The 16257-nt window shown below is 60.4% G+C and overlaps 1 protein-coding gene across 2 annotated transcripts; it reads left to right on the forward strand.

Moving 5' to 3' along the window:
- Positions 1-8346: 8346 nt before the first annotated feature.
- LOC118521210 (uncharacterized) lies at positions 8347-15154 on the forward strand. 2 transcript variants are annotated; one of them, XM_078066197.1, is made up of 5 exons: positions 8347-8549; positions 10122-10278; positions 11272-11351; positions 13199-13396; positions 14534-15154. In XM_078066197.1, exons 1-5 carry the CDS (start codon positions 8499-8501, stop codon positions 14570-14572), a joined length of 525 nt encoding a protein of 174 aa, XP_077922323.1. In that variant the 5' UTR covers positions 8347-8498; the 3' UTR covers positions 14573-15154. The 2 variants fall into 2 exon arrangements, with proteins under 2 accessions (XP_077922323.1, XP_077922324.1); XM_078066198.1 differs by having other exon boundaries at positions 13153-15154.
- Positions 15155-16257: the final 1103 nt, after the last annotated feature.

Here is a 16257-nt window from a genome sequence, read left to right on the forward strand (position 1 = left end):
TGGGCTGTTTTGAGGATTCCATGACTAATTAAGCTTAGTGCTGACCCTGGTGCCTGGCTGGGGTAAGTGCCACATATGAGTGTTCCCTTTCTTACTGCTGCTGCTATGACCATCCTTACTGGTCACAGCCCAGGGCCCTGGGGCTTGGTGCCGCTGCCGCGGGGAGCACCGTGACTCAGCCCAGACTGGACCTTCCCTTCTGCAGGGTGACCTTGCCTCACACAGGGAGGACAGGGCTCCCTCTGAGTGCGCAGCCCCACTCGGCTGCTCCCCTCCCTGGAATATGGCCACAGATGTCTGTCCCCCATGGGAGGAAGTTGGTCCCAGAGGGGCCCAAGTTCCCCAGAAGAGGTGCCCACAGCTCTCATCAGGGCACCCCTCATCAAAGAGGGCACTCACACCTTCATCAGAGGTCTGCCATGTGCCTGCTCCCAATTGGGTCTGGGGATAAAGGAGAGGAAGAGGAGGCTGCTCTCGGAGCTCGGGTCCTCAGGGTGGGGACAGGATGCTGCCCAAGAGGGAGCACTGGGAAGAGGGTGGATGTCAGAACCGGGAGATGCTGCCATGGGCCTGGCTGAGGCATCAGGGTAGGCTTCCTGGAGGAAGCAGGGATTGGGCTGAGCTTTGAAGACAGAGCAGGTCGCTAATCAGACAGAGGAGGAACATAAGGCAAAAGCTCCGGGTAGGAGGGAGCTGGAGCATTGGAAATCTTGAAAGAAGGCCAGCCTGGCAGAGAAGTGAGCAGGGCTGGAGATGGAGCTGTATCCAGGGTTAGGGCGCCTTCCCTGGAGCTCTCCACCTCTCCCCCCATGCCGAGTGCGGGCACCTTGAAAGAGGAAAAATCACAAGATCTCTGTAGGATCGGTGGCCCCAAGGACTCCCATCTAAAGGAAAGGCTCGTTGTGCCTTTCCCCACCCCAGTGCTCCTCTGGCCCTGACCCACAGTCTGCACTGAATTCCGGGCCCTTGGAAAACAAGCCCCTTATCTCTGAGTCTGGCTCCAGCCCTTCTGCTGGGAAGTGGGGGTGGGGAGCAGAGGCCTCTGTGGACAGGAAGGGAGGGCTTGGGGCAGCAGCGATGGCTTTCAGGAGAACAAGGAGTAAGGGTGCAAACGGCGGGATCCCCAAGCACATCCCAGTCATGGCCTCCTGTTTGCAGGCACTTCACAGTTTGCCAAGCTTATCCACCCACAGCCTCCCTGTTAGTCATCATAGCACCCTAGGGGTGAGTGGGTGGCTCAGTCGTTAAGCGTCTGCCTTCGGCTCAGGTCATGGTCCCAGGGGCCTGGGATCGAGCCCTGCATCGGGCTCCCTGCTCCGCGGGAAGCCTGCTTCTCCCTCTCTCACTCCCCCTGCTTGTGTTTCCTCTCTCGCTGTGTCTCTCTCTGTCAAATAAATAAAATCTTAAAAAAAAAAAAAATCATCATAGCACCCTTGGAGGAGGAGGCCTGGGCAGGGGGCTTAGGGCCATCCCACTATCCCAGGCGGCCACCAAAGTGACACAGCTGGTCACCAAACCAGCCTTTCTCCTCCTGTGACAGAGCTGTCTCCCCAGAGAGCTGGCCTCTTCCTGGGGGAAGCTAGGGCCTCACAGAGGTTCCTTCTACCTACCAGGTGCTGCTTGTCACCTCCTACCTAGTCCTAGGGCACCTGGGCCAGTCCCCCTCACCCTGGTGGTGGAGGGAGCAACAAGGGTGAGGGCCCTCCCCCGAGCAACGAGACATCTTTCTTTCTTTCTTTCTTTCTTTTTTAAGATTTTTATTTATTTATTTGAGAGCAAGAGAGCGAGAGTGAGCGAGCGAGAGAGAACACAAGTGGGGGGTGGGGAGGGCAGAGGGAGGAGGAGAAGCAGACCCCCACTGAGCAGGAAGCCTGACTGGGGACTCGATTCCAGAACCCTGGGATCATGACCCGAAGGCAGACGCTTCACCCACAGAGCCACCCAGGCACTCCCTGAGGCATGTTTCTGAGGCCTTGTTGGGTTGGGGGGGCCCTCTGCCCAAGGCTTGGTCTCAGGGGGGTTGTTTAGGCTCTCGTGTGTGCGTATCCGTGTGCACACATGTATATGTGTGTGTCCATGTGCACATATGTGCAAGCATTGTTTGCATGTGCACATGTGTGTATATACACGCACGTGTGCATACGTCTGTGTAGGTGTGTGTACGTGTGTGCAAGTGCAGGGGGTGGATGCGGGCTGCCCATGCGTGTGTGCACGCACGTCTGTGCATGTGTATGTGTCTGTGTGCTTGCGTCTGAATGTGTCCCTGGCTGCGTCTGATAATCTGTCGTCCTGCTGGTGAGCTGGGAACAGTTCGCAGCTCCCGGGCTGGGGAGGAGAAGCCAGAGGCCCTGGTGCAGCCCCCTCCCCACTACCCCAGGTTACGGAGCAGACCCCATCCATCTGCTCAGAGCAGAGTCCAGCCCCTAAGCGGCTGCCACCCCTGGAGATCGAAGGTCGTGGGATTGTCTCCTGCCTGCACGCAGACCTGCCCCACCCCCCACATCAGCTGCCTCCTCCCCCAAGGCCACAGCCCTGGGCTAGGCCACCTCCGGGTCTGCCCCGCCCCTCCCCCAGCCAGGCTCTTTGTCACAGTCCCCTCCCTCTCACCGCATGGCAGCCGGATGGCAACACTTGTGTTCCCTGAATGCTCCGGCCTCTGTCTCACCCTAGGTCTTTGCACCTGTGTTCCTTCTGCCCGGAAATCCCCCCTCCCCCAACCATCGGCACGCGTCCTTGGTTATCACCTTCTCAGTCTTTGGGTCTCAGCTGAGCCGTTCCTTCTTCCAGGAACCCCCCTGAGCCCGCTCCAGCAGGGGAGGGAGATGGCCCACCTTCTGGGGTGTGTCATCTCCTCTCCTTGCCCCCCAGGGTTATGGGCCAGGGCCAGGATGCTCTTGGCCTTTGGAGTGTCCTGTATGCCCCATCTGGAGCTGGCCCAGCTAATTCCAGCTTAACAACTGACGAAGGGAGACACGTGGATCAGCTTCCCCCAACCCCAGTACCCCCGGGGAACGTGGACACTGTCGTGGGGGGCCAGGAGCTGCGTGAGCAGCTCTGACCATGGAGGGCCCTGGGGCCCTGTGCAAGAGGAGGCCAGGAATGGATGAGGAGAGACACTGGTCCTGCCTTGGTCTCTCCATGGAGGACACTCCATGGGGGTCCCCAGGATAGCCCCTTCCCTGGCCTTCTTAAGATATCTAGTTGCTGCTCCCCTGTGCAGTGGGAGGACACTGGTCAGGCTTGGGGCGGGGAGCAAGACATGAGCTCTGGGGTGGCTGCTTTCACGGCACCCCCAGGCTTGCTGGCACCCCTCCAGGTGCAAGCTCTGGGGTGTGGGCGCATACACACGCACACACACACGCACGAGCCGAGTTCAGCGTGCATATTCCTGTAACGCTGGGCCCCTGGCAGGAAGTGAGTGGCGGGGAGGCTGCTGCTGGGAACCAGGGGCTGGCCCCACTGAGATAAAGGGAGGCAGCAGATTGGAACTGGAGATAGCGGCCCTGGGTCCTGGTAAACAGGTTGGGGGAAATGTCCTTCCCATCCCAGCCTCTTGGCCCTGAGCCCGCAGGATCCATAGGGCGCTGGCCTGCATCCAGGCCCAGCAGCCTGGGAGTCAAGGGAGAACTGTTTGCACCATAATCTCCGCAGACTGGGGGCAGGGGAGGGGGTGGCAAAGGAGAGAGCGCTGGGCCCCACGTCAAGGCCACATGTGCTGCTGGAGAGGGAAGGGGCCAGGAGGAGGACTGCTCCAAGCCCGCTGCAGAGGGAGATGTCCATAGCACGACAGATGGGTCACCTTCAGGGCCATCTTGGGAAATCGAAACAGTGGGAGACCCGGAGAGAATAGGGGCAGTGAGGGGGAGGGGCCTGCACCCCACTGCCCAGCAGGCAGGCTCTGCAACAACCCATGGTGGGCTTGATATTACGGCAGCCGGGAGACCCTGCGCTGTCCAGGCCGAGGGAAACCCACACAACCTTCACCGGCACCCCACCAGGGGCAGGGCCGGGTGGGGGTCTGCCCGGCCAATGCCCAGCGCCCCGCACAGTGCTCGGATACACTTGTGCTTTCAAATATGTTATATCATACAACGGGAAAGAGAAAAGTGCGTGAAGCATATCTGCCCAGTTTTACAAATAAATACACATAGAGAAGGAACTCCCGGGTCATTGCTACTCAGATCAAGAAATCAGACATGGCCAGGATTCCGGAAGTTTCCTTGTCATTCACAAGCCCCCCCTCTGTCAGCAGTTACTGCAGCGGTCTGACTTTTAGGATCATTACCTGCTCTTCTTCTTGGTTTTGCCACCACGGACAGGTCCCTCAGTAGCAGCCCAGTGGGGTGCATGGCACCTGTGTGGAGCTGTGCTTCGGGCTTTGGCACGGCGGGCGTTTTCCGCCGGGCGCCTAGACCATAGTTTATTTCTCCGTTCTTCCTGTTTCAGGATCCAGGTTATTTTCAGGTTTGCTTTACCAACAGTGCTGCTGGGGCACGTGTGCTCCCCTTTCTGTGGACAAGCCCTCCGCGGATCTGCAGCTCTGCGAGTCAGCACCAAACCCCTCTCCCCGAGTGGCTGCCATGATTTCTGTTCCTGCTTTCCCACCGTGTGCCGTTCCTGCCATCCCTGGGCAGGATCACACTTCATGACTTCAGCCATTCGGTGCCGGCCTGCTGGTATATTTTGATTTTTATCTGCTCTTTCTGATGAGTAGCGGAGTTGGACGCCTTTTCTTATGTTTTAGCCAATTGCAGTCCTCCTCCGTGCGGAGCCGAAGCCTTTTCTCAGCGATCTGCCAGTTATTTATATGCGCTGGGTACCAATCCTGTCTGTAGCTTGTGTTGCCGAAAAAAGGCTTCTCTTTTCTATGGCCTGTCTTTGCACTTCTATGGAATACTTGATAGATTACAAGTTCCTCCTCTTCTGTAGTTAAATTTATCGCCCCCCCCCCCCCCCCCCCGCTTTATAATTAGTGTCTTGCTTAAGAACTCCCTCTCCTCAAGGTCACCATGATATTCTCCTAATTGTCTTCTAAAATTTGGAACTTCTGCCTCCCCCTTAGGCTTACACTCATTGACCGATTATTTCCCCCCAAGGCTTCAGAGGGTGGGAACCGCAGCTCCAAGGCAAGTCACTCCGTGACATGGAGGTCACCTTCCCTGCACTGCACGGTCCTCTCTTTGCTGGGCGGGTAGGTTGGCCATGTACCCCGTGCCCATTAAGCTCTGGGCCGGGCCGGAGGGTTGGGGTGCGAATCAGAGTAGGGAGCCATGGAGGTGGGGCTGGGAAGGTCTTGGTCAGAAGTGCCAGGGATGCTGGGAGGCAAGCCGCCACCACGGTTTCTAGAATAAAAAGTGGCCTTGGGCAGGCCTTTTGGCCCCATGAACCTCAGAGAGGTGAACCCCATCCCCTGCCACTTCTCTCTGGCAAGCTGGAGGCCCTTCCTCCACCCAGCACAAGCCCTCCATCCCTAAGGCCCAGAGTTGGGGTGGGAGGCCTCTGATGCCTCCCCCCCACCCCCGCCAACTGTGCAAGCCTGGGGGCTCAGCCTCTTGAGATTGGAGGTACCGAGTCAGGATCCAACCCCTTCCAGAGAGGCACCTATATCTGGGGTTCCAGTGGGGCAGGCCCATGGGGAGCTCCTGGTCCTAAGAGCTTCTCAGGGTGCCTAGAGAAGACCGAAGTGCCCAGTGTGAAGGCCTGGCAGCTGGGTGGGTGGGGCAGCTGGAATCCTGGGAAATCCTCTGGGACAGTAGCCCCAGGGCTCCCTCGGCTCTGCTGGGAAGCAGCCAGCCTTCCAGGAATCAGCTCAGGGGCGGGGGGGCAAGCAGGGAGGCCTTGGGGGGGAGCCAAGCTAGCCCAGCGCTGGGTCCCCACTACAAGGGCCCCCCTGGGGGGTGGGGGCTGGGGATGCATGGCTGTGGAGCAGGTGGCCTGGGGATGGGGCCCAAGCGACCCTCTGCAGAGCTTTGGAGATTCCTTACATATCAGGCCCTGCCCTGGGACCCTCTGGACATCCCCCAGCCCTGCCTTCTAGACCCACCCCTCCTCCCAGCTCTGGCTGCAAGCAGAGCACACCTTGGACCTCCTGGGCCTTTCCCTCGGCCCCGGCCCTGCCCCTCCCCGGGGCCCCTGGGCTGCACTGCCCGGCTGGGCTCCCGACAGCTAGAGGCCAGTGTTCGGGGTCTGGTTATTTACTGCCCAGCTTCCTCCTTCTTCCAGTAATCTGTCCTCCGACTCCAGGCCGCTTCTGATCAGGCAGCAGACCTCTGATCTCTGAATCTGCCTTGCTTACCGGCATCGGCCTCTGGCTTCCTGTTACGCGGCCTGGGCTGAGGCTCGAGGTCAGCTTCGTGCAGGCTGGGCCCTCGCCTTACTCAGGGCCTCTGCCCTGGCCCCTGGGCCCAGCGTGCAGGGAGGACAGAGGGCTCAGACGCTGGGCATGGGCACGGCGGCCCATCTGGAGGGTGGGTCCAGTTCCACAGACGCTGACCCCATACTAGACGCAGAGGACTCAAGGGTGAGGGGCCCATGGGCTGAGCACCTGGGGCTCAGGCTCGGGGTCCTGCATGGTGGGAGGTCAGGGCTCCCACTGTTGCCCCTCGAGCTTGGCAGGGTGCCCTTCTCCCAGACCCTCCTCTGTCTCCCATCTCCTCCTGCAGCCGCCAGGGGGATAGAACCTGTGTGGGAAGGAGGAGCAAAGAAGGTTCTAGAGAGTGGACATGGACAGAACTCATAAGGACAAAAGGTGTCAGGGCTTTGGGCTCTGCTGTCCTAGAGACTCCCTTGGCCCTTGGTCCTAGGAGGCGAGGATGGGAAAGGGCTTCTGTTGTAGATTTCCAGCCTACCTTGTCCACCCTGTGTAGATGTCCCCAAAGGAGTCACAGGTCACAAGGGACACGGGTGAGAATGGTGGCCTTGCCCCTGGTGGGGTCTGAATCCAGGGACAGACAGACATCCAGTGCCCTGGGGGCAGATCCTACCTTGTTTATGGACAATATTCCTGTGTTGGGCACCTGCCGTGTACTCTAGAGATAGCCTCTTGGGTTTGAACCCGGGTAATCAATCACTGAAGAGCACCCTCCTATGCCCTAACTGCAGGAAGTCTGTCTGCTTAGGATCCCCAATCTTTCTGTTATCTTGTTCCTGGTGGGCCTGTTTCTGTCCCCTGTGCCACAAACAAGTCTCATTTCTTTCTCTGCTGGCAGCCCTGCCGAGGAGGGACTAGATGGTCCTTGTTGAGGACACCCTGAGCACCCCAAGCTTGGCTCGTCAGCTGCTGACAGAATGGTTGGGGTCAGGAAAAGCATGATCTTCATAGTGGCAGAGGGTTTTTTGCGGGGGAGGGGTCTTTGGAAAGAAGGAAGACTGGACCCTGAAGCTGGGGATTGGATCAAAGTAGGGGAGGCACCAGGGACCCCATCACAGCATGGGGAGTCCGAAGAGCCTCCCCCTGGCTTTGGTCTCCAGAGTGGGATATACGGGGATGACCCCCTGGGGTAGGGAGAATTTTTTGCTTAGATTTAAATTTGATCCTTTTAAATAGCAACCTTTTGTGAATGTTTTATAATGCAAATAATACATTCATATAGTCATGGAAACTTGTAATCTATAAATAACTACACATATACTGTTACGAGCTCAAACATTTTGTATTAGAGGGTGCGTGATCCAAACAGTAGGAAGGTTTGAAAGTCATTGTCTCTTAGATCTTAGAATTTCTTATCCTGTGCACCTGCCTACTGTGTCCAAAGTCCAGGATGAAGAAAGAGCCTATGTTCGGGGAACTGGAGTGCTGGCCACAGTGAATGGAAGTCACAGGGTGGGGTCTGAAGACCAGGAGTTGTCAGGGCACCCGGCTGGCTCCGTAGGTAGAGCGTGTGACCCTTGATCCCAGGGTCGTGAGTTCAAGCTCTACGTTGGGTGGAGAGATTACTTAAAAGACAAAAAACAAAAAACATGCTAAGACTAGGAGATGTCAGGGGCACAGATGGGGCTCAGGCCTCTCTCTGGTTCCCGCTGGGCGCAGAGACAAGCCTGAGCTCACCCTGGCCCCTGGGTGTGAGAGAGGAGCAGCCCTTTGAGCAGGAACCCCAGAATCCCTTAGGACAACACACAGAGGCAGGTATCCTGTCTCTTCAGCCCTGGGTCCCTGGGTGGAGCTTCCTCCCTGGAGAGTTTCATTCCACAAACAAATATTTGTCACGCGCCTGCATGACCCCGGGGAAGGGCAGGACACAGACTGTGGCCGCAAGTGTTCCTGCTCAGGTGGGCTGTTGATTGCAGCATGCCAGCCATCCTGAGTGTAAGGTGCCTTCCCAGAGTCCTGGGTAAACAGAGGCTTGTGCTCCCTGCCGCTGAGGCAGGAAGAACAGGGGAAAGCTCCAGGGTCCTCAATCCATCCACCAGTCTCTGTCTACGGGGCACCTGTTAGGTTTGCTGACCCGTGCTGGGTGCTGGGGTAGGGCGCTTCGCCTCCTGAGAACAGAGGACCAAGGATGAGTGGTCAGGAGCCCTGCATAGCCAGGACCATGACCTCCATTTTACAGGTGAGGAAACTGAGGTCCAGGAGGTAGAGTAACTAGTAAGTAGTGCAGTTAGGACTGGAGCCCATGGCTGTGAGCACCACAGGTGTGTGTGGAGCCAGCAGGGGGCCGTGCTGGGAGAACCTGAAGGCCCAGTCGACCCTTCCTTGCCTTCCGCGCTGGGAGGAATCCCACGTCTTCCGGACTCCACTCAGCTTGTCTCCTCCAGGAAGTCTTCCAGGATAGCCCCTCTGCCAAGATACACACCCTTTTCTCGCTGTTTCCTCTGCACCTGGCTTACCTTAGAGCAGCCTTTGGCATTGGTCACTTGCCAGCGTCCCTGAGCTGTGGGCTACTGGAGGGCAAGACCCGTGTCTTTCATTCTCGGGATCCCCCGCCCGGGGCCTGGGACATCCTGGGCGTGAAGGGAATACGTGAAATGATGTGGATGAGAAAACAGAGTAGAAGGGGGAGAGAGGAGATGAAGAGTTCCGTGAGTCAGGGGCAGAGGGGCAGGCCTCCGGGGGCAGCTCCAGCAAAGGCCTGCGGCAAGCTCTATGCGGGGAGTCCTGGAGCAGGTGGGTGGTCTAGGGGACGGGAGACCTGGAGAGCAGCCGGAGGGATGGGATCGGACAGTGTTGGCAGGCGGGAAGGCTGGAGGGTCCTTGAGCAGAGGCACCTCGGGAGACGCCTTCTTTAGCCCAGGACAATCCTGGGCTGACCCGCTGGCCCAGGACGAGGGGAGGGGGGCTGCTGTACTCTGCCTGGCCTGTGGCCTGGCTCCCTCTGGAAGTTCTTCCTTCCAGTGTCTTAGCTGAGGCGCTCTAGCTGCACCAGGAGAAGGTGCCCGCCAGCAGCTGGTGGGGGTGAGTGCTGTGTGCCCTCTGCCAGAGCTCGGGACAGACACGGCTGGGGCCTGGGAGCAGTTAGCTCACTGGCTCTCTCATTCATTTCTTCCGTAAATGTTTATTGGGCACCACCTGGGTGCCTAGACCCCGCCCGGCATACGGGTTGGGGGACCCTACCTAGGGCCTTGGCCTCTGGCGATGCATGAGGGCCACCCCCCAGGTGATGCTCGGCTCCCCCGCCCCATCCCCTGGGCTCGGAGTTCCTCCGCCACCGGCTCCCCACCGACTCTGGCCCCGCGGGGAGACAGCTCCCCCTGGGGCTGGGGGCAGGGCTCGCTGGAGGAGGAGCCCCGGGCTGACCCTCCCCGGAGGAGCCCGTGGGGTGGGGAAGGCCTCAAGTGGGGTGGAGGTGGGCCTCAGCAGCCCCGCCCGGGCCCCACACACGCAGCTGTTCCCGGAATGGGGGTTTTAAACTTTTTTTTTGTTGGCGAATATGCATGTGGTCTTAATTATTTATACGCAGCACTTATCTCCCCCAAATGTTTTATCGGGATTCGGCAGATCCGAGAGCGCGAGATGGAAGCCCCGGGCGGCGCGGGGGGCGGGGAGGGGGCTGTAGGGGGAGCAGCGGAGCGGGCGTGGGGGCGGGGGCGCTGATCTGGGTGTCCCCTAAGTCAGCCCGGGCCAGAGGCCGAGGCTGGGGTGAGGGAGAAAAGGACCTCATCCACGGTCGGTTTAACTCTTTCAGGCACCGACGGGCGCTGGGGGCAACCGTAGCGAGCGGCGGGCCTGCGGGAGGCGGCACCTGGGGCGGGTTGACCTGGGCTCCGGCCTGCGCGGGCCCGGCCAGCAGGGGGCGCTCGCAGAGGCCAGTTCGCCCGGGTGCGGCCCCGGTCACCAACGAGGTGAGCAAAACCCAGGAGGCCTTAAGAAAGGTCCCAGCTCCTTTTTCGTTGGGGTGGGGAGGGGAGAGAACGGGCGTGACCTAGGAACCCCGCGCCTATTAACGTTCCGGGGCGTTAATGGTCTCAGTGCTCACCCCCTGGAGACATGAGTGGTCTTATCCTGCCCATTTTACAGCTGGGGAAACAGGTTCAGAGGAACCACACGTCTAAGGGCCTCCAGCATAACTGGGATTGGTGCCCACGTGGACTCGGGCGGGTGGTCCTTCCTTTAGCTGCGGGAGGGTGGAGGGTGGACCTCCCCCCTCACTCACTCCCCGACGGGCCCCCCAGCTGCAGATGCCCTCTGTACGCCCTCTTCCTGGCCGTTTGGGCAGCGCCACCGGAGATTCCTGGAAGCGCCTCCTGGGCACACCCCCTCCCTGTCGCGCCCGCCCACCCAGTGCCTGCAGGATTTGCGGGGGGGGGGGGGAGGGCTCAGAGGCCAAACTCCACCACCTCTCTGGGCCCCTAGGAACCTGAGCCTGGAGGGCCTGGGAGCTCCAGACCCTCCCACCGGCAGTGCCCAGCGCTCCCTGGCCTGAGGTCCTGCCGGCACCCAGGAGGCCCTCGGGGGTCCGGGGGCTCAATGGGCTGCAGGGCAGGGCAGGGCAGGGCAGGGCGAAGCATCAGGTCGGACGGGAGGGCAGGCCTGGGGCTCCCGGAAACCCACAGAGGCGGCAGCGGGCAGGGGGCGTCGGGATTCGCGGAGCCTTTTGTGCCTCCCGGCTGCTGCCCCCAACCCCCCACGCCCGTCTGGGGCTTGCGGAGGCCCCATGTCCCTCGCCCCGAGTGGTGCAGCGCGGGTTTGTGCTGGGGGTGGAGAGGATTTTCTTGAACTTCCCAGTTGGGGCCGGTGGGGGTGGGCTCTTCTTGGACCCCCTGCAATCCCAGACTCCCTCGGTGGGGCAGGGCCGGGGAGGGGGAGCCTCATTCATGGCATTCCCTGAATTTCAGCTCCGGCCACAGAGTCAGCCTCTCCCAAGGCAAAGCTTTTTCAAGAGGGAGGTTCCCGCGAGCTCCCCGGCGGCCGCATGGTAATTGGTCCATGGATTAACAGCTCGGTGTGGGGGGCACTTCAGTGGGGAGCGGGGCGGCTGAGTGAGGGGCCGGCCCTGGGGAGAGGTTGCGGGAGGGAGGCCGGGAAGTCGGTAATTCCAGGCTGGGGAGGGTCTCTGTGCCTCCCCAGCACGGCGAGGACCCCCGCAGGGGGCAGCCCTGGGGCCCCCCGGGTGCCAAGCGCCAGCCGGGCCCCCTGGGCCCCTGGAAGAATTGGTTCCCACCCGCCAACCTGTTCCCATAGCCAGAAGTTGCCATGGTGACCCCCTCCCACCTTCAGCTACAGCTTTTCCAGTAAAACCACTGCAGAAATCCATACTTCCCGACAGGCACGCCCCCCGGCCCCCCACCCCCCACTCGGCGCGGTCTGGGAGCTCCCGGGAGTTAACCCTCAGCTTGCCGGGCGATGCTGTTTGGGGGAGTCCGGGCAGTGAGAGCCCACAACGAGTGGCCTGGGCCGGGGAGGAGAAGGTGGATGGGGGATAGGCGGGTCGCCCTCTCCCTCAAGGCCCCCAAGAGGGACTTGAGCAACTCCGGGAAGCTGGAGGGGAGAAGGGAAGCTAGCTGGGAACTAAAGGCCGCGCCTTGGAGGAGCCTCGTTGGGGCACCAGGGCGGCTCTGCATGAGACCCAAGGGCCCTCCCTGGGCTCCAGCTCTCCAAGGGTGACATCTCTGGGCAGCAGTTGGAGGGCGGGTATTGCCTCCAGCCGGCCTGGCCTGCAGCTTCTGGCTGGATCCGCTCTCCTCTCCTTGACCTCTGCCCCCTCCTCCCAGCACAGTGCTTTCCTAGAGGCTAAGGGGGCTCCACTCAGGTCCAGTGGGGGGTACCTTCAGCCCCTCCAGGGAGGCTGGATGCCGGAAGCCTGGCTTTGTGTCCACAAGTCTGCTCTGATGGGCTGTTGGACAGAAGTCACCGTTGGCTCAGGGTCTCTGCTTTCCCCCACCCCGCCAGGAGTGAGGCTAAGGATCTTGAGGGAGAAGAGGGGATCCATCCTGCTGCTCCCCAGGGACAAGTCCTGCCGGCCTCTGTTGGCGGCGGAGTCCCTGGGGACCGCCAGGCTGTGCGGCCCAGGGGTCCAGCTCTGTGGCTCAGCCTTGCCTCCACTTCCAGGGCCATGAGCGGAGATGCTCTAATTGTTCTCTCTGTAGCCCAGGATGAATAATTGAGAGGTCTTTGAAGAGAATTAATTAGCCCGTTTATTGACTGTAAATGCTTTCTTTGCTGCAGATGATAAAGGGAAGGCTCACCGCCTGAGCGGGCTGCCTGCGGCTAGGGCCCACAGCTAGCACTTCATGTGCACCCAGGGTCCCCTCAGCCTGACCAGGGCTCAGCCTCTCCCTGAGAAAGGAGCTGGTGGCCGAGCCCCGACTTCCTGGCTTCCCTGGCCTCCTGCTTCAAGGTCCTCTCCTCTGCCCTAGCTCTGCTCCCTTACTCTTCCAGCATGCTAGACTCCTGTCCTGGGGCCAGGCTCCGGGCAGGGTCCCAGGACCCTGAAGGGGAGAGGCACCCCCGACGGGGGACCTGTCCTGGGGCTGGCTCTGGGCTCCATGGGTCTCTGTCCATGCCGTGCAATGATCCTACTGTGCCCCAGCCCCTGCGAGGAAAATAAGGCAGCGCTCCCGTCCTCCAGGCTGGGCTCAGGTCCGACATGCAAATGTCAATGTCCACACACTGGTGGGACCGGGGAGCGTGGGGCTCGGCCGGCATGGACAGGGTCGGCTTGCTACGTGGGTGCGAGTTTAACAGCAAACACTTCTGCACCTTTCACTCTATGCCAGGCCCTGGTGCATTAGAGAGACTAACGCACTTGGTCCTTCCTCGCAGCCTATTAGACCTGTGAAGGCAGAGCATGGGCTTGGTCCGCGATGGGCCCACGGGGCTTCGGTGCAGAATCCAGCACAGACAAGGGCTTATGGAAGGAAGGAAGGAAGGAAAGGAACATGGGTGTGCAAATATCTGTTCGAGACCCGGCTTTCAGTTCTTCTGGGTGCATCCCCAGGAGTGGGATTGCTGGATTGGACGGTACGTCTAGGTTTTGCTTTTTGAGGAACTTCCAAACTGTCGTCTACAGTGACTTCGCGAGCTGCCATTCCCACCCACCACGCACAGGATTCCGATTTCTCCACGTCCTCACTGACACCTGTTACTTTCTTGGGGGGGGGTGTAATTTAATTTTTTAAAGAATAGCCATCATAATGAGTGTGAACTGTGTCTCACAGTGGTTTTGATTTGCATTTCGATCTCCTTTTGACTTCAGCTGCTTTGAGATGGGTTTCTGGTTCTTGTAACTAGTACTAGTTAGGGGGTGCGGGGTTGGTGGCTGTGACAGGGGATCCAGCCACAGTGGCTTGTGGAGAAGTTCACTTCTCTTTCATGTGCCAGCCCGGGTGGGTGCTCCCCAGTGGGTGCTCCCATTCAGGGGAAGCGCTCCTCCCTCCCAGGACCCAGGCCGGTGGCGGCTCTGTCAGCTCAAGGAGGAGCTCCTAGGGTGGCAAGGCCCTCGGGGAGGAGGAAGGAGCCCAGCTCGGGTGGCACACGTGCTGAGGGAGGGGCTGGGAGCGTCGGGCACAGAGGAGGAGAGCACGGACTGTGGACAGTTCCAGTGGGAACGCACCGCACCCCACCCCCACGTCCTGCTCTACAAACCGGACCCCACGCTGAGGCCGGGGCTGCCAGGGCGCCGGGCAGTGGACCCTGGGTGGAGGGAGCCTGCAGGCACGTGCGTGGAGGGAAACCCTGAAGAGGCCACCATGGGACCCCCAAGGGAATGGTGCCTCCAAAACATATGGCCGCGTCTTAAACCCCAGAACTTGTGAATGAGGCCATGTTTGGAGACAGGGTCTCTGCAGGTGTAATTAAGTTACGGATCTCACATGAGACACCTGGGTGATCTGGTGGTGTCCCTGTAAGAGGAAGGGGAGGGAGGTTGGAAGCACAGAGCCAGAGGAGAAGCCAGGTGAGGACAGAGACTGCAGGGACACGGCCACACGTCACGTTGACGTCTGGTGCACCAGGGGCTGGAAAGGCCAGGAAAGGGCCTTCAGAAGGGGGTGCGGCTCCACCCATGACTTCCTTTCAGATCCCTGGCCTCCAGAGCCGTGAAAGAGTAACTTTCTAATGTTTGAAGCCCCGAGTTTGCGGTTTGTTCTAATGCCACAGGACGATCCTCCACGGGGCCGCCTGGACTCGCTCCAGTAGCCGGACAGCTGAGCCCAGAGCAGCGGCTGCTGAGCAGCCCCCCAGCCTGTCTGCCCTGATGACCCGCGCTCCCGCCTGAGGAGTGACAGCGGTCTCCAGTGGGTCAGCATCCGGAGCCCGTTACGTTAGGCCCAGGCCAACCGCGCCTGCCCACGGTCTCCCTCTTTCTGCCAGGGCCCTGGGGCACCCGGGGCTCAGCTCTCAGAGGGGCCCCAACCCTCCCCTCCGTGCCGCTGCTCCGGCTGGGATGAATGCAGCTTCCTGGGAGTCCCACCGCAAGCTGGGGCCTTCTTGGCTGCAGAACCCTCGATCTGGGGGCGCCTGGGTGGCTCAGTTGTTAAGCGGCTGCCTTTGGCTCAGGTATTGATCCCAGGGTCCTGGGATCGAGCCCCACGTCAGGCTCCCTGCTCAGTGGGAAGCCTGCTTCTCCCTCTCCCTCTCCCCCTGCTTGTGTTCCCTCTCTCACTGTGTCTCTCTCTGTCAAAGAAATAAATAAAATCTTAAAAAAAAAAAAAAGAACCCTCGATCTGGACGCCAGCTCTAGCGGAAAGCCTGGAAAGCCTACTGCGTGTCAGGTCCCTGTTCCCCACGCACCGTCCCCATTCAACCTCCCAACAACCCAGCGAGGTGGGCACTGCTCATGATGCTCAGTGTGGGGTGAGGACGTGAGGTGGGATGGACAGGTGGTGCGTCCAAAGGCACATGGCTAGAGTTCAAGGGCAGGTTGACACCTGAAGCGGGACCGCTGTAGCCCAGGGGTTCCTGCCAGGGTAGGGTGGGCATGGCTGGGTCACTGCCAAGGAAGGCCTGCCCTCTCCCTTGGCCCGAGACTTGGAGAGCTGGCTGGGGGTGGAGACTGCAAGACCTGGCCAGCTCCATCCAAGATGCCGGGGACGCTGGGGGAGGAGAGGTGTGGAGACCCACTTCTCTCCCAGGATGTGTTTGGAGGCTGATGGCATCTTGGAAAGGGGAGCTCGTTGCCCAAGAGGGCTGCTGTGGTATCTAAAATACAGGCTTCCTTCCTTCTGGGAAGGAGGAGGATTGAGAAAGCAGCCTCCCCACCACTGCTGCTCTCCGCTAAGCTGATTTCTGTTAAAACTCTGCTTCTCAGCCTGACCCAAAAGGCCTTGGGCACAGTCCTGAACCTTTTTCCAGCCTGCCCGAGAGGCTGGGTGCTCAAAGACTTCAGATCGGTGTTCAGAGGGAGGCAGACCAGGCAGGATCTCCCGCCTGCTCAGTGCCCGAGGCCCCAGGCCCCCTTCAACAGGGGTCTTTGTTTCTTCCCATGTGGCCCTTAGGATGCGGGAAGAGGCCCATAGAAGGAGGGCAGAGCCTGTGGGGTGTGGATGCCCACCTCCGCCCACCCCCAGGGCCTCTCTGTGCCACAGGAGGTCATCTGCAGCAGGGGCTGGGAGTGGGGCTGGGGCCAGGTGGGCCTGTGGGAGGGGTGAGGGGCCACTGGGGAAGGGACTTACCAGCAGGAAGCTCTGCTGAGACACCAGGAGGCCCTCCTCCATTCTGGGAATGACAGAGGTAATGACAGAACATGGGGTGGGGCGCCCAGCCCCTCCCCTCGGCTGTCTCCCAACTGCTCCCCCCAACACTACTCTCCTGCCTCTCCCCTCCCCTCCCTGGAAGGTGTAGAGCTGGGGCTTAACACACCCAGACAGGAACCACAGGGCTGA

Source organism: Halichoerus grypus, chromosome 2 (assembly GCF_964656455.1).
Source record: "Halichoerus grypus chromosome 2, mHalGry1.hap1.1, whole genome shotgun sequence".
Taxonomy (NCBI): Eukaryota; Metazoa; Chordata; class Mammalia; order Carnivora; family Phocidae; genus Halichoerus; species Halichoerus grypus.